Here is a 22,358-nt window from a genome sequence, read left to right as displayed (position 1 = left end):
GATAGTACTTCAAACTCATGAATGCTCACCTCCCCGTGAGAATTCCTTCTTGAGATTTTCCCGACTCTCCTTTTCAATGTCATCATCTCCATCAGTAGAATGGGTGTCCAAAAACTCATTTGCACAGCTGAGATAAAATAGGAAAACAAAAGAATTTTTTTTTCACTGTCATGTTGTTTTTCATGTTTAACAGAACACTGTGAGAGTAGACAAGAGTTTCTGTTTCACAAAGTGATAACTCCATACCACTTACAGTAACTGCTTTCTTGGTTTCTTTCGTGGCGAAGCCTCCACTGTAGAATTTTGATGGGCAGGCAGGACCGAGGCATTTCCATTTGCTAGAAAAGTGCAAGCATAATGTTACTTACGGGCCTACAATTAAAATATTAGGAGATGCTGTTATTAGGAAGCTGTGTGCAAAGTGGTCACCCAAAGCAGGAACCCTGGAACCATGCACCAGTGCTTAACAATAACAATGACAAAAAAATAGCTTTTTTTCTTTACTCTTGCATGAAGCTGCTGATGCTCCAGAATAGTCACCAAAAGATTCAAGGTTTCTGAACACAAGGGACTGCTAAATCTGATTAATTAGGCAGCCCCCAAAAAACTGATCTTAGGAAAAGTAATTTCATTGCATTTTACAATGCAGATGCATGGAAAGCTTATTAATATAATTTTGGTTGGTTCATTTTGTGTCTTAGCTCAATAGTATCTTCTTGGAATTTCGTGTTATTATAATTAACTTTGTGTTCTGATATACAGTCTGATATACAGTCCGATATACGTCACATCAACAGGAATCACAATTGAAATCAATGTCAAATGAACTGATATTTAGAAAACAAGTCACAGTAGGGAATGAAATCGCACTATGAATTAATGCAATACTCACGAGGTGTTTCACATGTGTCTGGAGGCTCTTGCTTGATATTGACTATAGGCAAGGACGATGACTTGGAGGCCTCTGGTAAAAGTGGGTCACTTGCGGTGCTACTGCTATTGCTGCTTTCCTGCTGAATGTCACTGCACAAAGAACACATTTCCAAGAAAAAAGAATGAGCCTTTAGCATGTGGAGCAATGCCAGAAAAATAAAGAACATCACCAATATATATGCTTCTTCTTTCTGGGGTTTTACGTGCCAAAACCAGTTCTGATTATGAGGCACGCCGTAGTGGAGGGCTCCGGATTAATTTTGACCACCTGGGGTTCTTTAACGTGCACTACAACGCAAGCACACGGGCGTTTTTGCATTTCGCCTCCATCGAAATGCGGCCGCCGCGGCCGCGATTTCATCCCGCGATCTCGTGCTCAGCAGCGCAACGCCTTAGCTGACTGAGCCACCCCGGCGGGGTGCACCAATATATATGCTGAAAATTTGTACACAGAGAGGTCAACTACAAATTAAAGGCCAACTCCAACAAAATCTTTGACTGCATAAAAAGCCTAGCTTAAGATACCATAATTACAAAGGAGCCTCCGTGCAAAATTTGACACTTGAAATATGAGCAGAAAGTCATGAAAAGCTAGCAAAAATAGCAGTCTTTGATAACTAAAAAAGAATTAATGCCATTATCGTTTGCCGGATGTGACACATGACCTAATAGACAACTCCTCGGCATGACCTCCGAGACTGCAATGGTGCACACATGCAATCTCTGAGGCCACGTAGTTTAGTGTAAATAACGTGGCCACCGCAGGGTGCCGCGACAAGCCCTCTCGCTGTTGAGATGTTTGGACTACCACATACTCTGATTGGTCTCTGTAATTCATCTGGCGCGGTGACGCGAGCCCACGTGCGGCAAGCTGAAAAACCTGGGACTTGCATCATAGCAACACCACCAGGTGCAGTTTAAAGGATGCTAACAAAAAAACTATACAATTACCAGCTATGTGGCTTTACCAAGATTCGTTCAGTGGTATATACAGAGTAGACAGCTTATAACGTAAGGCACCGAAGTCGCGAATATCTGCACTATAAGCGGTACTGCACTATAACCAAAACAACGATTTTCAAGCCCTGCACGTATGCAAAACATGTAGACCAAGCATGTAGACACGCCTTGTACTATCGCGCACACATTGCGATTACGTTTTCGCCAGTGAGCTGGCGAAAACATAATCGCGATGTAGCCGGTGCTCTTCAGGCTTGACAGTTTTACACCGAGTCAAAAAGAAACAACTGTTTGCTGCAACCGCTGTGGAAAAAAACCGTGACCATTCGCTGCAACACTTGCAGCCGAAACCGCAGTCGCTATCTATTCGATCATCGATGGCGACTACGCAGTTTTTTAGGCATGCGGCGGACGCGCATACCGAGTAAAAACAAAACTACTGTTCGCCGCAACTGCTGCGGAGAAAACCGCGGCCGCTATCGACGCGATCGTGGATAACGACTACGCATTTACGAAAGCCCGTGGCCAACGCGGTGTTATGCGCAGCGGTAAAAGCAAAAATACAGGGTTTAAAGACACAAATAGGCTTGAAGCGTTCCGGCGTTGCTGTCATTCAGGTACGATTTCAACTGATGGCTGTGGCGATGCGGACTCTGCCGCTTCGTTTCGGTTGGACGCTAGCGCCGTTCTTGCTCTCTTGCGTCGCACATTTGCGGCGCTCCTCGCTCACCGAGCTCCGAAAGTTGTCCAAATTAACCGATGTGCGGCCAAATAAGTCCGAATTAACGAGAGTTTGATTGCATTGAATAATGCATACGCTGGCCGGGAGCACACACCTTGTTGAGAAGCGTGCTCGCTGCCGCCCTTGTCGGCGGAATTTTTCCCGCGAAAGCGGCATTATAACTGGTATTTCGTCTCACCCGACTGCACTGTAAGCGGTATGTGCACACATGGAGTTCTATGGTAGGGTAATCGGGAGTCAGAAAAGGCCACGTTGTAGCCAGTTTTGCACTATAAACGGTTACATTATAAGTGGTCTATACTGTATATATATTTACTATACCGTAAGTAACCGATTCTAATGTGCCCCCGAACCTAATGCACACCCAATTTTCGCAGGCTTAAGCAAGAAAATAAAAGTGCACTATATGTAACGTGCTGCCCATTCATAAAAGAAAAATAAACTCAAACCTTGTTATAACGAAACGAGATATAACGAAATAATGGATATAACGAAGTAAATGAAATTTCCCTTGAAGACTCCACAGAGATCAATGTATTTAAAACCTTGTTTTAACCAACTGAAATTGTCTAGTCAATGGATATAACGAACTAGATTAGTCTCCCAAATACCAGACCATTGCAGGCTAAGTAAATCGCTTTCCACGGGGTTCGGCATGCCATGGCAGTTCAAAACTCCGGTGTTGAATATGTCATTGAACAACACTGGTCTTTCTTGCCACCGCGCATAGCTGCGCACCTGCGCACAAGCAGCAGCTCACTATCGCACTTCTCCACTGACCTCTCTCTCTTGAGCGTGCCTGGCTGCTTGAGACATGAGGCAGTGTAAAAGGTTAGTGCATTCCCTTTAACTGCACAGCGCACCACACAGCTGGACGTGGCCTTGAAGATCTCCCCGGTGCAACCTCGGGGGTCATGTGCATGCCAGCACGAGTCACGCTATGCTGCGCAGCGGTGTGAAAGATTCGAGAATTCACTCCTCTCTTTCTTTACAGCGCGCCGTGCAGGCAGCCACAGCTGGGCCTGGCCTCAGAGATCTCCCCGGCGCAATATCGGGGGCCCAGGCCACAAAATTCACTTCTCCCTGCGGCACGCCGTGGCCTCCGAGATCACATTGGCACTGGTGCAATCTCGGAGGCCACGAGCCGGCCAAGCCAAGCTGGCGCAGCGAAGTTCGCTTGCCTCGTAGATCACACAGCGCAGCGCTGTGTTGTGTGTGCAATGAGCCAAGTGGAAAGCGGACGTGAAATACCACCACAATGGAACAGAAGGCAGCTATCTAAAGGCTGTCGCATCAGGTGCCAAGTCGGGTGTTGCGCAAGTCAAAGATTTTTTGTTGTTTTATTCAAATTTCATCACATGTGTGGCTGTGTAGCGGTTCGTCGGGCCACAAAGCAGTCTTCTTATTTCGATGTTAACAATTGTGCACCCCATTGGGCATGTATTGCATGAAATGACAATAATGAATATAACAACGTAACAGATATAATGACGTAATCTCGGCTCCCCCTACAACTTCATTACAACAAGGTTTGAGTGTATAGCATGCCCCCCCAGTCTGCGATGCGAAAATTTAGAGGTGCAGAATTTATCTTCACAGATTGGAATTAGTTTTTCTTTTTATGAGCTTTCATAAGGAAAGCAGCGCGCTTTCATCGCCACGTGCGCTTCATTGGCAACATATACCAAGCACATAGGGGCAGTATTTTCGAGCTATCACTTTGATGGCACACTCCATCAGCAGAACAGGAGCGGAGACAAAGAGCAGAGAGGAGCAGCGCAGTAGCGCAACCTGAGTGCGGCTGCTTGGTCCCTCTTCGAAACATTGCACGCACTCTGAGAGCAGGTGCGAGGGTGTCAGTGTTTCACGTAATCAGATTGTTTGCATTCCCACGGTGATTATCACGCCAACTTCGTTTCTCAGCTATCCATTGGTGCCGCATACTGAACCAAAACAATAGAAACACAACCAAAATAAAAGGATATGATGCATGTGCATCACGTGACGTCCTTTGCACCCTGCTTCTCACACGAGAGCAGCTCAAAATGCTCTCGACTGCCTTCAATGTCGACAAACTGCTCCTGTTCTGCGCCACTGGATCACAGCACACCTACTACTGTTTGCCCACTGGAATGCAGTTACTCTTGAGAGAGCACTTTGGGGATGCTTTCGAGTGCTCCTGTTCACCCAACGAAATGCGCCATTATAGATACTGTACTATCCTTCTCGCGAGACTCTGCATAGGACTTGTTGAAGTACAAATCTGACAGTGTTCCTGGCACTGTGTGCAGATAGCGAGCTTGGCCAATTACGCCAGAAATACTGGAGGTCAATTATGCCAATGCATCTGGTGCAGAGTTGCGCGAAATCTGTGTCGTTCTTCTCTATGTACCTCGTCTAAGGCTGGTCTTCCAGAATTTGAACTTGGCAAAAGGAAGTGCATGTGCTCGAACTGGTGGGAAATTAAATATGCACCACTGAATAGGCCTAGCACCAGTCCGCTTATTTTTCGGCAATTGCTAGCTGACTTGGCTGCAAATTATTGCTTTGTTTATGTGCGCCACTACACAGAGCATAATCTGGGCCGATCTCTCTCGCGGATACTCCCACTTCCGCAAGATTTTGCATGACGACCAGCGCTGGGTGAGGCATCTACGAGCGACAGCCTTCTTAAAGGGGCCCTGAACCACTTTTTGTCGAACTCGAGAAAGGCGTTCGAAGTGAAAATACGCTATTTCAGAAATACCTCGCTGCAAAAAGTACTTCAATGCGTTACGCAGAAGCAGAGTTATCGGCAATCAAACATGGCCTCCGCTGTGCTCCCGTTCCTTCTTCAATGCCTAGCACTGCGAAGACTACGGCAAAGTGAGGCATTGCCACAACGCTCTGCCTTTGAAATGTCACCGTGGCACACAGTTAAGATTTCATTGTGGATGTTAACGTAGACGCCACGACTTCAGATTTTGGTGCCCACGACGCGCTAAACGTACGCCAAACGTGGTTGCCCTCAGTGAGCCACAGTGCGCTTAGCCAGTGGACTCGTGGCGGCACCCCGCAGCGACCAATGTGCTTTATTACAAAATAAAGCACACAGAAAAGAGTGAGGATCATGGCTTCTGTTGTAAAGAAAGAGTGAGAGAAAGATGACTTTGCACCCCACTTGCAAGTGGAGTGCGACAGCAAAACTTGGCTGAGATGTTCACAGCAGCGTATGCAACCCGCAAATTATGTTATTTCACCAAGGCCGAGGGGTAGTTCAGGGCCCCTTTAAGGGGCGAAGTGGGTTTTAAAAGCCTTCTTTAAAGATTCCTTTGCCGAATGTAATGGAACTAAACCACCTTGTGCAGTTTTTGGGGCTTATTAGAAATATACAATCATCTTTATAATATGCCAATAGTTCTGAAGCTATTCAAAAATAAATTGCTATTGTTTCCAGGAACAATAGTACTCACCAAAATATTGCCTTAGGCACATAGCTCGATACTAGGAAACGTAAGGTTCACAGTGGTAGGAATACTTTTGTGGTATAACAAGTATTAACAACTGAACAACAGTTTAAAGTGTTGTGTTCAATACGTAGCAATCATGATTATTTAATGTACAACCAAGAAAAAAAAATTGAGAACCAGAATTTGAAAATCTGCTCCTACCCTTGCATGTGCATTATGCATTGGCTTACATGCTGTAATAAAAACTATGACTCTAGGTGCCCTGATGGCTGAGATGTCACTCCTGAAAGATTGCACGAAGGCCAAAATTGGTGTTTCGTGCAAATGCAAAAAAAAAAAAGAAGGAACAACGCTCATTTTTAATTGAATACTACAACAAAAATTATTGAAATACATTCATTGCTAGAAAGTTAGTAGCCACCAGGTATATACTAACTCTACCTAGAGCTATACGAATACTATTTAAAAAAATATGTTTTTGACATGGTGCCCAGCGTGCTGTTGTAGCACAGTACCAGGAGCGCTGTCGCTTGTAGATGCCAATGCGTCTGGCGCTACTTACACAAAATCTTGTGAAAGTATCCCTGAAAGTGATTGTCAAAGAATACTGCCCCACATTGTTGCCACCATTTCAGTAAGCAGAAGAGAGAGGAAGCATCAGTGTTCCTACATTTCTGCAACATTTCACATAATATGCTCTGCAAAATGAACTACAAGGAGATCCTAGGGACATACCTTGCAGGTTTCGGTGAAGAAGTAGTTGAAAGTGATGCAGGTGCTTCAGAACGAGGACTGGCAGGCTCCGATCCAGGAAGCGATGCCATGAGGTTTTTCTTTACACTCAGGTGGGCACTAAAGGCAGAACGGAAATGTAAAATAATATATGGAAACAGCGAACAGCCAAAACAACGAGGGATGATTCACAACAAAATGTCAGTTTTCAGGCAACAGTGCCTATCTTATAGGGGTGTGTGAATAATAAATTTTCACCTTCAAAGCAAATTCAAATAATGAAAACCAAGTGAAAATCGAATCAAATATTTTTCGAATGTTTTTCGAATGCGAATACTAATATTGAAAAAATGCAATTTTTCACCAACCAGAAGTACAAAAAAAAAAAGCATGTTTACTGCACAGCAAATACCAAAAATGAAAATTATGCTTTGTGGTCAACAAAACTATTTAGTACAACACTTTTGCTTGACAATATCATAACTGCAGTTATTTAATGTGGTCATGAAGGGAGGATAGCTGCTCAACATGCTCAGGGAGCAGCGACATCCTCCTGCATGTCACAATTCCTCCAGACACCGAAAAGAGCTGCTCACTGGACACGCTAGTGTCTGGTATCAGCAGGTTGCCTCTTCGCAGGCCAATCCAACAGCAGGCACCGTGCTTACGCCACCACTCACCATGGATCTTCTTTGTGGCCCAAAATTTCACCATGCACATATCTTTCAGCCTGTGCTTTCACTGCCACAAGCAAGTGCAAATTGCTGCTGATCGAAGTCTTTCAACACCGATTACGTGGAAGGAGCCTCTTCAGAAGCTTTCATTTTTGAGGACACATATGGGTTCTTGGTGTTGAAATTGTCCTTGCTTCCTCTAAAGCCAGGTTTTTAATCCAGTTTGCTGTTGAAGCATCCTGGTGGTACTCAACTACTGTAGAACGAGGGTCTAAAAACATTGCCAAGCTTGCTACTTGGTCAAATTTGTAGTTCATAAACAGAGTTTTTAAGCATTTAGCCAGATAAGCAGCAGACACAGGTGTTTCCACCTGGCGGCTGGTGTTGTCCAGATGCATGAAGAGGCAGCCCAGTGTGGGTACTTGAGCTGATAGTTTCGGGTAGCCATAAGCACCAGCAGAGGCCTCATGACAGTGCTCCCTTCTTGCCTTTGATAGGCTTCACTGCAATACAGTATGTCTGCTTCGCCACATAACACAACTGTACTGCAACAAAGCTGACTTCAAAAAAAAATGGGGAAAAAAAAAGAAAAACAGCAACAGCAATTTTCGTATAGCAAAGGTGCCTATCGAATCGAATCGAATATGGACTGATTTGAATCTTCGCACACTTCTACTATTTTATTTGCACAGGGTGTTCCGGCTATTGTACATTACAGACGACTCTTTAAAGGAACATCTAATAGGTATTCAAAACAACATAATGTTAAAGTATCACCCACTTCTTAAGGAAAAAGTGCTCGATGTGGAGAATTGGGAAGTCATATAATGGTAAACATGAGGTGCAACAATATTATTGCAGAGGTCTTTATGTAACACCTGAGCTATAAACAGTCCCGAGATACTAAGTTGGTGTTCCAGTGAATTGTACTACACAAAAAATAAATTGATCCCACATGAACTCTTTTACTAGGGTTCACATGAAAGCCTGCCACAAATTTTCATAAATATGCTTGAAGATACTGCTAGTAGCCAAAACATGCTGTGGAATATGTTACACGCATTGTAATATTTTTGCTCACTATGCAGCTTTTGTTGAGGACAGCAACAGTGTGTTGATAAACCATTTGACATGAAGCATAACTGCGAGTTGGCCTAGTTGGAACAGATTCATTTTTCGAAAAAAAAAAAAAAATTGACATTCTGGTATTCTCACTATTTAGAAGCCGCCCCAAGTCAGGCACCAGGTGAGCAGCAAGAAGGGAAGGCTTACCTTTCAAACGTCCGCTTCCTCAAAATGCTAGGACGGGGCGAAGTGTTGTGATTCGGTGGTGTTGAGCTGTGTGTAGGTGAAAGCAGATTTGATGGTGTCACACAGCTGTAGGGCTGCGCAGGTGCCGAAGATGGCTGAGAAGTGACCACACCATCGCTTCCGGAGTTACTATGCGCCGTCAAACCTGCACACAAATGACAATTTAGAAAGTCACAATGCGATATTCAGCAGTATTCAGATAAGGAGATGTCCCAAATGTGTTCCCATCCTATTTAGGTGAACAGGTGAACTACACAGCTCCCTGTTCTGCTCCACTGCAGTTTTTGTGTTCCAACATACAAAATGCCACAACCACTAAGCCTGCACAGTAGGTCATTAATGTTTACTATTGCTATTAGAGATTGAGAGCTTGAGAGCTTCCCAATGCGGCTGCGCAACTGCATTTGGGATGACGATGAGGATTACAGTCAAACCTTCTTATCTCAGAAGAAAAACTTGTTATACTGAAGTCTCATGTGGCACGAAAACAGCCTCACTACTATATGCCATATTCGTTACGTGCATATCTGTTGAAATGTAATAGCAGTAAGACAATTTTTTTTATTTACTTCATTATATCCGATAATTCATTATAGTATCCATGTTTGTTATATTGAGGTTTGACTGTATTCCCTGTATGCACATACTATACAAGTGTACATACCTGTGGACGTGAAGCCTGTTGGCTGCGCGTGCAGAGCACTGTGGGAAACTAGCTGCTGCTGATGTTGCTGCTGTTGTCGGCTGCTCATTGAGTCCACTGCTACCATGAGTGGTGCGCGCACCGTTGTGGCCCCCAAGGGACCGGAGCCCATTGCTGAGCTCAATGGTGAGGCTACGCCCAAAGTAGCTGCTGCTCCCAACGGCTGTTGTGTGCTAGCCAGCGGCGGAGGAACAGCAACGGCAGAAGGCGTGGCCTGACCAGTCCCAAGTGGCACTGCGTTGACAACTTGACCTGCTGCTGCCCCTATCACACAACAAGGTAGTGGGATGGACATTCAGGCATTGGTAAAATTTTGAAATAATATTTGTCAGCTCACACAGATACCATACAGGTATCACACATGTCCAAGCACTGTCCTACTTCTTTACAAGTACACTTGAACTTCATTATAACGAGACAGATACATTGAACGACCGATTTTCCGGATGCCCGAATTTTCGGACACCTTCACGGCACTGCCACGTAACCCATAGAGTCAATGTATAAGGATGTCTCAAATTTCGGACGCAAAAAGCCTTCGCCATCCAAAATGGCAATAATAGTAGCCATCACTGCCGCCATTTTGATTATCTCGCCTCCTCAAATCGGCACTCTTGCACGCAGAACCGCTGTGCTGTAGCCACCACCGTGGCAATGCTAGGCCTAGCTACTTCGACGTTCGCTGCCAAGCTTCTTGCTGTTTGGTGACGTGGTTTTCACTGAAACAATTCGCCACTGTTAGCAATGGCGCCGACTCCACCTTTCTAATCCTTGCAAATGGCTTTGAAGCTCGTTAAGCACGAAGCGTTGCACAATGCTGCGTTCCGAAAGTCAGCCTCGCCTTAGTACAGTTGTGTTACGCGGTGAAGCATACCGAGAATGAGAAGGGGCAACCGTCACGGGGCACAGTATGTATTCCTCAATTATACACGCGTGTACCCACCGTCTCCTGTCGCAGTAAGAGCACCGATACACCTAATAAGTGTACTGACAGACCTTCAGAGCTATTTTGGACGTGCGTGCGGCGATTAGAGCCCTTTGGGGCTGTAAAAGGCATGCATCAGTTTTTTTTTCGGACTGCCCGAATTTTCGGACGTTTTCGCGGCCGCTAGGGAGTCCGAAAAATCGCACGCTGACTGTATAACGAAATAATGGATATAATAAAGTACAGTAGAACCTCGTTCATGCATTCTGGAAAAAAATACGAGAAAAGCGTACTAACTGAGAAAACGTAAGATCCGAAGTAACTAAAAAATTTGACAGACTCAACTGTATTTGACATCTACGTAATGCGAAGCGTTGCCCGAATCGTTGTGCATGGGACATGAGAAGCTGACGCGCGTCAAGCTGGTGGGGCTTCAGTGGCTGAGACACGTTTTGTTGTTTTCTTATTGCGCAGTGTTTAAAGACAGCGACGCTGAATGCAGCCAAACCGAAATGTGACACTCACATATGTGGGCACGCTTGACTTTCACGTGTCCCCTGACATTGTTTTTCCCGCGTGGCCTGTGTCTTCTGTAATTCGGCTTCGTAGCGTGGCTTTGTGCCGGCGGCGGTTGGGGTGGTTGCAAGACTAGTACGAGAGATGGCACGAGTGTTGCGCTGCTAACGCCACTTAACGGCGGGGTTACTCAGGTGCAGAAGGGAGAAGGCGGTGCCTCTTTGGCTGGTGACAGGCCAGCAGCGTAGACATACCGCGCATCCTCCGACACGCTTTCTGCCAGACCGTCTCCCGAGACTTCGGAGCGGGACACGGGAAGGGACGAACACGATCATTTGAATGCGCCGTCATTCGTGTGACTGTACACGCCAACGACTAGGCGTTGGTTTCCAGCATGGGGCAAACATATTCGCTCGCTATCCGGTCGCAGTCAGTTAGACCTCCTCAATTTGTCGTGTGCCCATCGGCGTAGTAATTCGGCTAGCAGACATTAGTGTATGAAAGGTGCAATAAATGCCCTTTTGATCGTTTGCACTACTGTGTTGTCGTTCCTTTGTCCTAAGAGCATGTTTGAGACCCCACACACCATGCAGCCTTCAGCAGGGAATAGGGGCATGTTTGGATTATCCCCTACTAAAAGCGTGCAGTATGCTACCAATGGCACTACGCCCCACGCGCTGTAAAACAGATAGGTGAAGATGCTCATCGCAATAGGTTTGGCGGCGATAGCTGTGAATCAGCGTGCAACAGCCTGGGAGGAGAATTGCGGGTACCGGAATAAGAAACTGAGCGTGCGCTGGCATTTTCACATGCGACGGGTGGGTGAGTATTGCGGGGAAGCTGATGCGGCGGGCGGCTACCATTTTAAACTGACTGCGCCTCGCGCCTTTTCTTGCTTACACGACATCTCGCGGCCGGAAAACGTATATGATTACAGTCTGCAGCAGGGAACGGCAGTGCGTTTGGGTTATCGCCTATTAAAAGCGTGCAGTACGCTTCCAACAGCAACATGCGCTGTAAAAAGATAGGTGAAGATACTTATCACAATAGGGTTGGCGGCAATAGCTGTGAATGCGGCGTGTGATGAACCTAGAGGTAATTTGTTGGCACCGGAATAAGAAAATGAGTGCGCACTGGCATTTTCACGTGAGACGGGCGGCAAGTACTGCGGTGAAGCTGCCGTGGCAAGCGGCTATATACTGTTCTTGATCGCACGTGCATCACGCATTTGCTTGTTTGCATGGGCCGGAAAGCGTATGATACGATTGCTGTTTGGCGATGTACTAAATTTTGTTGCCGAAAAATCTTGTTTTCTGGGAATGTACGAACTTGTAAAAAGTAAGCGCAACTCTATTGGGGCATTCTTTGTATTTTCAATCGCAAACGTTGGCGCCGGGAAATCGTATTTAACGGGATCGTATCAACGAGGTTTTACTGTAAATGCAATTCCTCTGGAAATCCCCATGGAGATCCGTGTATAGTCAACGTCCAATTTTTCAGACTACCTAGGGGCCGCGAAAAAATCTGGAAAGAAAATATGAATGCATGTTTTTTATTGCCCCAAGGGCTCAAATTGCCCCAGGCACATCCAAAATAACTATGGAGGCCTGCCAGTACACTTATTAGGCGTATCGTAGTTCGTATTGTGCTATGAGGCGGCGGGTGCACACGTGTATAATTAAGAAATACACACCGTGCACCCTGACAAATGGCCCTTCCCACTCCAAATATGCTTCACCGCAAAACTTTGCGTATGCTTCACTACGTAACACTGCTGTATTGATGCGAATCTGACTTTCGGGAACTGGCATTATGCAATGCACTGTGCTTTTCAACTTTCCAAGACAATGGTGAGGATTGCAAAGGCGGAGTCAGCGCAATTGCTAACAGCGGCGTATTATTTAAATGAAAAACATGGCACCGAACAGAAAGAAGCTCGGTAGCGAATGTCGAAGTATCTAGGCCTAGCGTTGCCAAGGAGGCAGCTACGGCTACCAGCGGATCTGCGTGCGAGAGTACCAGTTCGAGGAGGCGAGATAATCAAAATGGCGACCGTGGTGGCTTCAATTAATGCCGTTTCGGACCTGCGGTCATGGCAAAAAGTCCGGAAAATCGAACCGGCGAAGGTTTTCCACATCCGAAATTTCAGACTCTTTTATACATTGCTCTATGGCGTACGTGGCGGTGCCGTGAAGGCGTCCAAATTATCGGGCATGTCCGAAAAATCGGGCATCCGGAAAATCGGTCGTTGACTCTATTTAAAACTCTATTTAAAACCAGATTTTAACAAAGTAATGTTGTTCTGCCAATGGATATAACGAACTATATTCGTCTCCGAATCCAAAAATAGTGAACGTTGCGCACCAAGCAAATTGCTTTCCACTGGGTTCCGCCCTCGTTTGGCATGGCAGTTCAAAATTCCCATTTCGAATACGTCGTCGTGCGACACTAGTATTTCTCACTGCTGCGCATAGCCGCTCATACCGTGGCCGTACACATGCAGCACTTCACTCTTATCTTATTGCACCTCTCTCTCGCTGTGGCATGTAGCAGGCGAAGCTAAGCGCACCCTCCAAGATGACTATCTTGAAGACCCCACCTAGCTACACCACGCCACATACTGACGATGATCCTTGGGTGCAGCGTGCTAAAAACTAGTGTCTTCTCTTCTCTGTCTCCCACTGCGGCAAGCCACGGTGGCTGACGCAGATATGCGTGACCGCCGAGAACACGTGAAACCGACATGTGCAGGCCAAGCCAATCTGGTGCGCTCACACAGCAGAGCCACGGGGCCACAAGAGAGAGGCGGATCAGATCGTTTCACTTTCATGGGCTGAATGCACCTGCATATACGGTGGATAGTGTTTCTGGCGCTGTGCCAAGCTCTGGTGGCTGTATACTTCGACGGGTTCACGAAATCTCACGAACGTGAAACTATTAAAATCGTGGTGGTCGCCCAAGAATACCCCCCCAGCTGCATAGTTGCCGCACAGTGTTGTATGCCATGTGCTGCTCGAACATGACGAACTAGCTGTTCCCTTCAAGGGCGCCACTTTTTTGCCAGTTTCACTACAACATGAGCAAGCCAAGTGGGAAGTGGAAGTGAAAGACCATCATATTGGAACAGAAGGAGGCTATTGTAAAGGCTGTCGTGTAGGGTGCTAAAAAGATGCATGTTGCACAAGCCAGAGAGCATTTTCCTGTTGTTTTACCAAAGGTTTTATTGCGTACAGCTGTATAACGGTTTTGGCAGGCCGCAAAGCCATAGTCTTCATTGCATGTTTAAAGTTGTGCACAACATTGGGCATTACAGTGGAATCTCGTTGATACGATTCTGCATAATATGTTTTTTTGTCTTTTCCCAATAATACGATTTGGTTGGATGTACGTTGGATGATAAGATTTTCACGATTTATTTTCCGGTTCCCAAGAAGATTGTATCAACGGGATTCCACTGTACTGCAGTAAAGTGAAAGAGTCGATGCAACAAAGTATAACAACAACATATAACAAAATAATTTTGGCTTCCCTTTCAACTCTGTTAAGACACCGTTCAAGTGCATTTAATTGCACAGCTGCATTACCAAAAACGCACTGAATTTACCTATGTATGCTGGCTCCTAAGGCTTGCGGTGTACCACTCCGACAGCCTATTTCAGCCCATTGCATAATGACATCTGCTAGTGGCCTCCTAGTGCCAGCCAACTCCTTCATAAGCCTGCAGATTTTCTAACCTCATGTCTCAACCTACTAATTCATTCACCCTTCACTGACTCCTTTGGCACAAATTCCAAAACTCTTAACAGACCATTAATTATCGTTTCTATGCATCACATAACCTGCCCAGCTCCACTTATCCCTGCTAATTTTAACTAGAATAACAACTTCGCACATTGGCTAAGTCTAATCCATAATGTCGAGATGAGAGGAACGATGCGACCTTCGGCTGGGCCGGCAACGAACTAAGTGCCCGGCGCTGTTTATTGTCATGGTATACACGAATGGAATGGAACCACTTCAGTGGCGCCCTCTGTTAGAGGGGTAAACAGCGTTAGTGGTGTTAGTGGCACCACCGTGGACTAGAATGCAACGCAACACAACACAACACTACCCATAATGCCTATCTCTCACCATAGGCACATCATTTTCCCCGCCCTCACTTGTGGTGCACTCCTTTGCATGCTTTCAAGTTTACTTGTTATCATCGAAGTTTCAGCCTATGGGTTACTACTGGTAGAATGCACTGATTGTACATTTTTCTTTTTTTCCTCAATGACAATGGTAAACTACTGTTCAGGACTTGAGAATGCCTTCTGCATGCAATCTAACCAATTTTTATTCATCTGGAGATTTCCTTCTCACGATAAAGGTTTCCTGTGACTGTCTTGTGCTGCACTGGGTAAGTACTAACAAAACAGCTACCAATGACTGCTAACAAATCACCATTGGTCCCATCCTTGTATCTTGTGGCTTAAATAGCTTGGCCCTCGTTAGCTGGGACAACCTGTATGCACACATTTGTGCTTCCAGTATGTGATGCACTATGTTTTGGTAAGGAGAGCAGGTGGTGCACTGTGGTAGCTGGTTGCAGAAACATGCCACTTCACTTGTTAAGTGGTAAATAAGCTCAGATGTGCAGTACCTCCGATGTAATACGTAATATTTTTGGGACATAAAAGTATGAGACTTGATCTTACAATGAATTATGTGACGCTTACCCATACTTTTCTTTCATATGTGACGCACTATCTTTTGGTCATAAATGCAAGGAGTGAAAAATCTCTCTAGCTTCCGTAGCATTGCCTGAATTCTCATTCCCTTACCAAGGCTATTGAATATAATTGTCATCAAAATCGGTGTGCACCAGGCTGAGCATGGCACTAAACGTACTTGCACACGAAAGCCAGGTTCTCTTACCCATGGTAGGCACCACAGTTGATGCCAAGGAGTTGGCACCCAGAGGGCTGGCAGCCCCAAGGGGAGATGGCGAGCCCAGAGTGGTGGCAGCTCCGAGAGCCGGAGAAGCACCCAGTGACAAGGCACCTATGTGCGTCGCCGTCGGCTGCGGCTGCGACAGCTGAGCCTGCTGTTGTTGCTGCTGCTGCTGCAGAGGCTGTGGCGGATGCACCACAGTAGTTGCTGATGAAGGCATGGCACTTCCAGTCACCAGGTGCGGCCCTGTACAGGCATCCAGACGAAAGGTTCAAGGAAATACTCGGAAACAGCATGCAGATTTTTTACTCATGCATGTTGTCTGCCATATGAATCAGGGGGATGCAGGACAATTCTAGGAGTAGATAACTGGGTAAGTTGGAATGCGTTCATGATATAGCAGAGCAGAAAAGAAGGGACACGAGTGCTTTCTTTCAAGACGCATGAATGTAATAGTAAGTCAGTCCTCTTTACCTAACAAAGAATGAGTGATTGTATCTGTATGGTCCTTATTAACTCTTTCCCTACTATGGGGAAAACAGGTGTTTTTTGTATGTTACGGCAGATATTTTTTTCTGAAGGAACTACTGCACTAAATATTTATTGTAATACATAAAAAGAAAGCAAAATGAATGCACTTTTCACTCATAAAAGCTTTATTAACGAGATGTCATAAAAAAAGATATAAATTGATAAAATCTAGATTGCACGATAAAACTGAACAAAGTTTGTAAAGACACGCTTGTATCTACTAAGAAAAAAATGTTACGAAAATTATGAGATATACAAAATGTATTGCCATCTATTAGGCACTATCTCCGAAAAAATAAAAATTTTTCATTGAACAGGTATTCCGCTATAAAAATTTACCTGCAAGCACTACAGTTGGGCGTGCCGGGCTGCAGCCGCCGATATTTCGGGCTGGTTTGCGTCGTCGTCACTTTCAGACTCAAAGTTTGACGAAAAGTCAGCGTCTTTAGTCTCGCTGCTACAGTGTAGTCCACTTATAATGATATCGAGAAGAACGAGAAATCCTATTGTTATAACCGATCATCGCTATATCTGGACTGCCGAAAAAAAAAATGCCGATATACCTTTGCAGTCCCGAAACCGAAACTGCCACTTCCTACAAAAAAAAAAATCGACGTTGTAGAAAGTAGGCCGTGAAAAATAAAACTTTTATTTATACCTCTAAATAGTGTCTCAATTGTTAGGCACGTTGAAATAGAAATCTGCACTTGCTTTCGCGGAAGTTTCGGATTCACAACCGCCATGTGCATCGCGTCCATCTGCTGCACGAACACTGGTGGCTATAATTTAGCATGCATGAATTCAATGAGCAACTCGATCGACGACGTTGCACTTTGGTTGAACCTCAGGGTCGGTGTCAAAGACGAGCCATTGTCAATCTCATCGTCACTGCTGCTGCTGACGTCACTTCCGTCGCACAATGCCGCCATCTGTTGCGACAACGATCGCCCCGTCGGACATCTCTTCGCAGAACGAGGCAGCACTATTTGCACTCAAAAGCTCCTCCATCGAAGCGCCACCTATTACATCGTCAGTAGCGACGTGCTCCCAAAGTTCGTTAATAGAGTTTTAGATTAGAGGGATGCAAGCGTTGGGGCCCCCTAATCTAAAACTCTCTAATGTCAGCAGCTTCCACCATGTTAGTTTCACCCATGGGGGTTTCGTCCTGGCGCACAAAGTCCGCCTTTTTCTTTGATCGGCATGGCCACTGCTTCTAGCCTTCATGATCCTGGCACTCCCGATGTTCATAATCATCGATATCAGCACTGCGCAAGCTCGTACTCCTTCAAGTCTTGCAAAATCAGTTTCGTCTCAAGGGGCGCACCTCCCGCTGCTACCGCGGTGCAATTCTGCACTCGTTGAGAGAGAGCGTGGCAGGGAGCGTAGGCGCCCCTCGCCAGAGGAGGCGTTGCCCTCGCTTATCGCCTTTTTTCCGCCCCCTACTCGCGCGAACGCCGGTGACGCGGGCGCAATGCAGCTGGCGCCATCTTGTGCACGCTGCACCAACTTGCGATGCTCTCCGTGGCTTTCGCAATCGGCGCGCGGGCGGGCGCGGTAATGGCGGCAGATACGAACTCGCGTAGGCAAACTTTTCGCCCCGTCTCGGTTAAGGGCAACGTAGGAACGTAATTTTCACAATTATTCTGCATGAAAAACACCGCCCAGAAGCAAAATTTTAACTGTTATATCCAATATGCGGTGAATAACATATTGTTATATCTGGATTTTTTTCCTCATAGCCCTAATGCATAAGTTGCTACTCTTAGCTAGACTCATTGTTCGAACCGATATATCGTTATATGTGGACTGCACTGTATTCGATGTATCGATAAGATCAGCCGCAGAGGCAGCGGAATTGCGATATCTGCGATCTCCCGAAGCGCACGCGCCGTTTCCAGAGTCAGACATTTTTGCGTTCTGCTTTGACGATCGTGAAACTTCGGAGTGAGTTTAAAAATCACCGCCTGGGAAAAAAGCGAACTGCTTAGAAAACTAAAATATAGTTCACCTCTTTCACGTCCGATAGCGCAGTATGTCCGTGAGCGGCACGGAAGGTCTTGAAAGCGGCGTTTCAAACCATCGATAGAGGGCTACCGATGCCCAATGGGCGCAGTACGGAAAGAGTTAACCCCACATTTGAGTCTATATACATGCTTCTTCTAATGGTTTTGACTGTTTTGTTTTTCATTTCAGCATAGTCTGCTTTGTATATATTTGCTCACGTGCTTTCATTAAAGCTTCAGTTGAAAGACAGAGCTTGTGTTACCCCTTCTTTTCTCATCTGCATCCCTTCTCTGAACTGCTATATCATGAATGCGAGAAGGGTGTCACCACTGCATCATAGCCTCCACTCCAACTACGGATGTAAGTTGGACACTCTTTTTCAACATTTGGTAGAAAGAAAAAAGATACCAACCAATGTCAAACAAAACATTAAACATACTCACCAGAAAATTCCACCCGAGATAACATTAATTGTTAAAAAAAAAACACAGCCAACTGAATGTGGTAGTTGATGACTGATTGAGGGTGTTTAACAACACTGCGAAGCAACACCGAAGCCATGAGAGATGCCGAAGTGGAAGGCTCTGAATTGATTTCAGTTGTCTGGAGTTCTCTAATGCAGATGAAAAATTCAAGACATCAGCATTGTTTTCCATTCCACACCAATTGGAATGCAGCTGCAATGTCAGGGAAACAAACCCACGACCTCTTGCTCAGCACTATAATGCCACAGCCACCGAGCCACCTGATGGGCATAATTTCCATGTTCTCTATGTGAGCATGAAAACTAGAAAATCACAAAAGACAGGAAGGGCGCTTTCACACTGGCGATTGACAGAAGTTGCACGACTGACCCCAAATGGTGACCGAGGAGCGACTCACGGCGACTGATGTTCACATCGGCAAGTGCAACCTTTCAGTCGCCACATCTCCCCACAGAACAACTTCAACCAGGGCTTGCGATTGATGCCATTCACGTCTGCTTGTACTGCCATCGCCACATGAAATAAACGTCAGCGTATACAGATGTTCTGCTCCTGTGCCACTGACTGATTCAGTAGGTTTGCGACCGCAGTCACACGACTGATAAATCAAGCGACTAACCCAAAACGTTTGTTTTTTGACCAAAATCATAATTTGCTACTGGTCGCTTTGAATCTAACTTGGTAATGTGACCTCTGCGTGTCACCAATGTGAATCAAACATACCAACGAGATTAATGTTAAACAATGGAACCCACGTTGATACATTCCACGTTGCTGCATTTTCTCGGCTGTGACATTGCGTTTTCACAGTCCCGACCTTAATCCCACTGACTCCCATGTATCATGTCCCCATTGAATATGTCGCCATTCTGTAATCATCCAGCATCTTACACTGCGTTAGAACGCAGCGGTCCCATTAATTTAACAGTGCACAGGGATATTAGCTCCCGCATGTTACCACAAGCAACTGGTAAATTTCAAAAAGCGATCAATCTATTGCAACAAGCGACCGTAATGTTGCAACAAGTGATCAAAGTTTGCAATAAGCGATCATGGTTGCACAAGCCAGGCACTGCACAACCATCAAAAGAAAATGTGCACAGAGAAGTTGGCCAAGCACCCGAAAAAGTGTGCATCGGTTCAAATCTACCAGGAACCAAGCACACTGGGCAAAATCCGCCAAGCATAGGGCTACACTTATTTTGTGGCCTGCAAGGGTCTTCTATGAATTGCATAATGGCTAGATGTCTTTAGCCAGCTTTGCCACAATAGTGCTGTGTTATGCGGTGAAGCATATCAAGATAAAGGGGCCACTGAAATGAAACATTGTACGCATCCGTTAACACGGCATCCCCGGTGACAGTACGAGTGCTGTGACGTCTAATAATTGTGCTGGCAGCCATTCAGAGCTGTTTCTGACGTTGCTATGGCAATTTGCGGCCTTCGTAAATGTTATGTTTTCCCAGCTGCTACAATTTTTCTCAACGGACCGGTCCCGTGAAGAATGTATCAATAGGGCTCTACTGTAGCATATTTGAGCGGTCATTTTCGAGCGCTGTAGAGCTCTCTGAAAAGTTAGCGCCCATTTGGGTGGTTGAAATCAGGCACTCCAAGTATATTCGGTTCGTAAACTTGAATCGTGCTCTCACTTCCGGGACAGGACTGTACGTGAGATCTTAAAAAGATTGCGCACGTGATACTACAAATGCCTTCTGGCGGCGGCGGTAGTGGCAGTGGCAAGTCATTGCACCCACGCCATCAAGATTATGTTGTGCACTGTGGTGGTGGCGGTGCTGCACTTGTGCAATTGCAGAAGTCGCCTCTGTGTCTGGTTCAGGCTTTCTCTGCTCTAAAAGTTGACTTGCATTCGGCTGGTATGCTGTCCTTCCCACTCAGACTGAGGTTGGCTCCAGATCTGTCAGCTCGAACTCTGAGGATGAAGGCAACCACCCGGATATGCTACATTTAAGAACATGTTTATTCTGACAAGAACGCAGACCACCAGAGAGTCTGCATCAATGGGGCCGATAAATTCACAATACATTAGAACCTCGTTAAAACGATCTCATTTCGAACAATTTCCCAGCTCCAACATTCCCGATTGAAACCATAAAAAATGACCCAATACAGTTAAGGTTCTTTTTTATCAGTTAATACGTTCCAGGAAAACGCAACCTTTCGGCACCAACGTACAGTACATCGCCAAACTGCAATCTTATCCCTTCAAGGCGCTATGTACACAATTGTGTAAAGCAAGAAATTGCATCAACAGCAAAAGCATTGATGAAAGTAATGAAATTTAAAATGTGTCACATGCATCTTGAAACTGTTCTGCTTGGAATCATGTTTCAAGTTTGAATAACGGGTACAAAATGCTTTAGTAAAATGAGTAGGAAGGTAGACGGTTGTTTGAACTTGCTCAGTGCAAGTATGTCGTATATAGTGGGCTCACCCCTTTCATGGTTTTTCATAGTATGTTGCACCAAGCATAATTTTCAAGTGCCTGGATAGGCACTTTTCAAGCCTGCTGGACGTAAAATAGTTGATGTCCTCATATGTAATGTTCCTGTAGCGAGTTTCCGCATGGAGTCCATATTCTGTAAACTTGACAAAGCTCACTAACAAATTGAAAATTCCTAATCTATTCTGCAGCTGTATGCTTTTTATGATTTTGAATATGAAAGAAATGCAGTGAAAGCAAGTTTTCAATCAACAGAATCCACTGCCGCCTGAAAGGGTTATGATACGTTTCTCGCCGCTAGAATCCATGTAAACAATAAAAGGCGCGAGACGCGCATGATTGTGAGCCGCAAGCGCCTGCCACAGCAGCTTCCCCACAGTACTCACCCACCCGGGTGACATGAAAATGCTGGCACATGCTTAGTTTCCTTTCCAGTACTCCTCGCGGGCCATCACACGTTGCATTCACAGCTATCACCGTCAACCCTGTCGCGATAAGCGTCTTAATCTTCATTTATCTAGCTGTTTGACACCACGTGGAGCGTAGTGCTATACAGTAGAACCGCGCTGTTACGTTCCCGGGTGCTGCGTTTTCCCAGCTGTTACGTCGTTTTTGGCCAGTCCCGGCACAGCTCCCACAGAACCCAATGCATTGGTAACCCCGCTGTTACGTCTCAACTGTGGGACTGTTCCCGCATCATACGTTGCGAACTGCCACCCTGCACCGGCCCGAGCGGCCATTTTGACTTTTCATGTCGCTTGGCTTGGTTGCTTGACGATGGCATTGGTCGCCCAAAGTGCCGGGGGGGACACTTATGACATATTTTCGGTTTCGGCCAGCAAAAGTATGGCCCTTGATATCCGTATTTGCTATCTAAAAATGGTGTCAATGACGCATTGCGGCCCTAAAATTGGTTTTGGCTCATAGATGTTCCGTTTAAAGTCCAAGGGTGATAAAGCCGGCGCCGCGCGCCGTATGCTGTATGTGCGAGTGAAAGCGT

The 22,358-nt window shown here is 45.7% G+C and overlaps 1 protein-coding gene across 1 annotated transcript in view; it reads right to left on the bottom strand.

Moving 5' to 3' along the window:
- Nucleotides 1–15: 15 nt before the first annotated feature.
- LOC119457949 (uncharacterized) overlaps nucleotides 16–22,358 on the bottom strand; it is a 72,255-nt gene continuing 49,912 nt past the window's right edge. Inside the window, exons 15-21 of the mRNA XM_037719727.2 lie at nucleotides 15,863–16,123; nucleotides 9,466–9,768; nucleotides 8,763–8,946; nucleotides 6,820–6,936; nucleotides 893–1,023; nucleotides 254–338; nucleotides 16–127 (exon numbers count right to left, since the gene is read on the bottom strand). Of these exons, the coding sequence (XP_037575655.1) occupies nucleotides 16–127; nucleotides 254–338; nucleotides 893–1,023; nucleotides 6,820–6,936; nucleotides 8,763–8,946; nucleotides 9,466–9,768; nucleotides 15,863–16,123 (1,193 nt within the window). The remainder of the gene's footprint in view (nucleotides 128–253; nucleotides 339–892; nucleotides 1,024–6,819; nucleotides 6,937–8,762; nucleotides 8,947–9,465; nucleotides 9,769–15,862; nucleotides 16,124–22,358) is intronic.

The sequence above is a fragment of the Dermacentor silvarum genome, chromosome 7, assembly GCF_013339745.2.
Source record: "Dermacentor silvarum isolate Dsil-2018 chromosome 7, BIME_Dsil_1.4, whole genome shotgun sequence".
In the NCBI taxonomy this organism is placed as follows: Eukaryota; Metazoa; Arthropoda; class Arachnida; order Ixodida; family Ixodidae; genus Dermacentor; species Dermacentor silvarum.
This window is presented reverse-complemented; position numbering and strand designations above follow the sequence as displayed.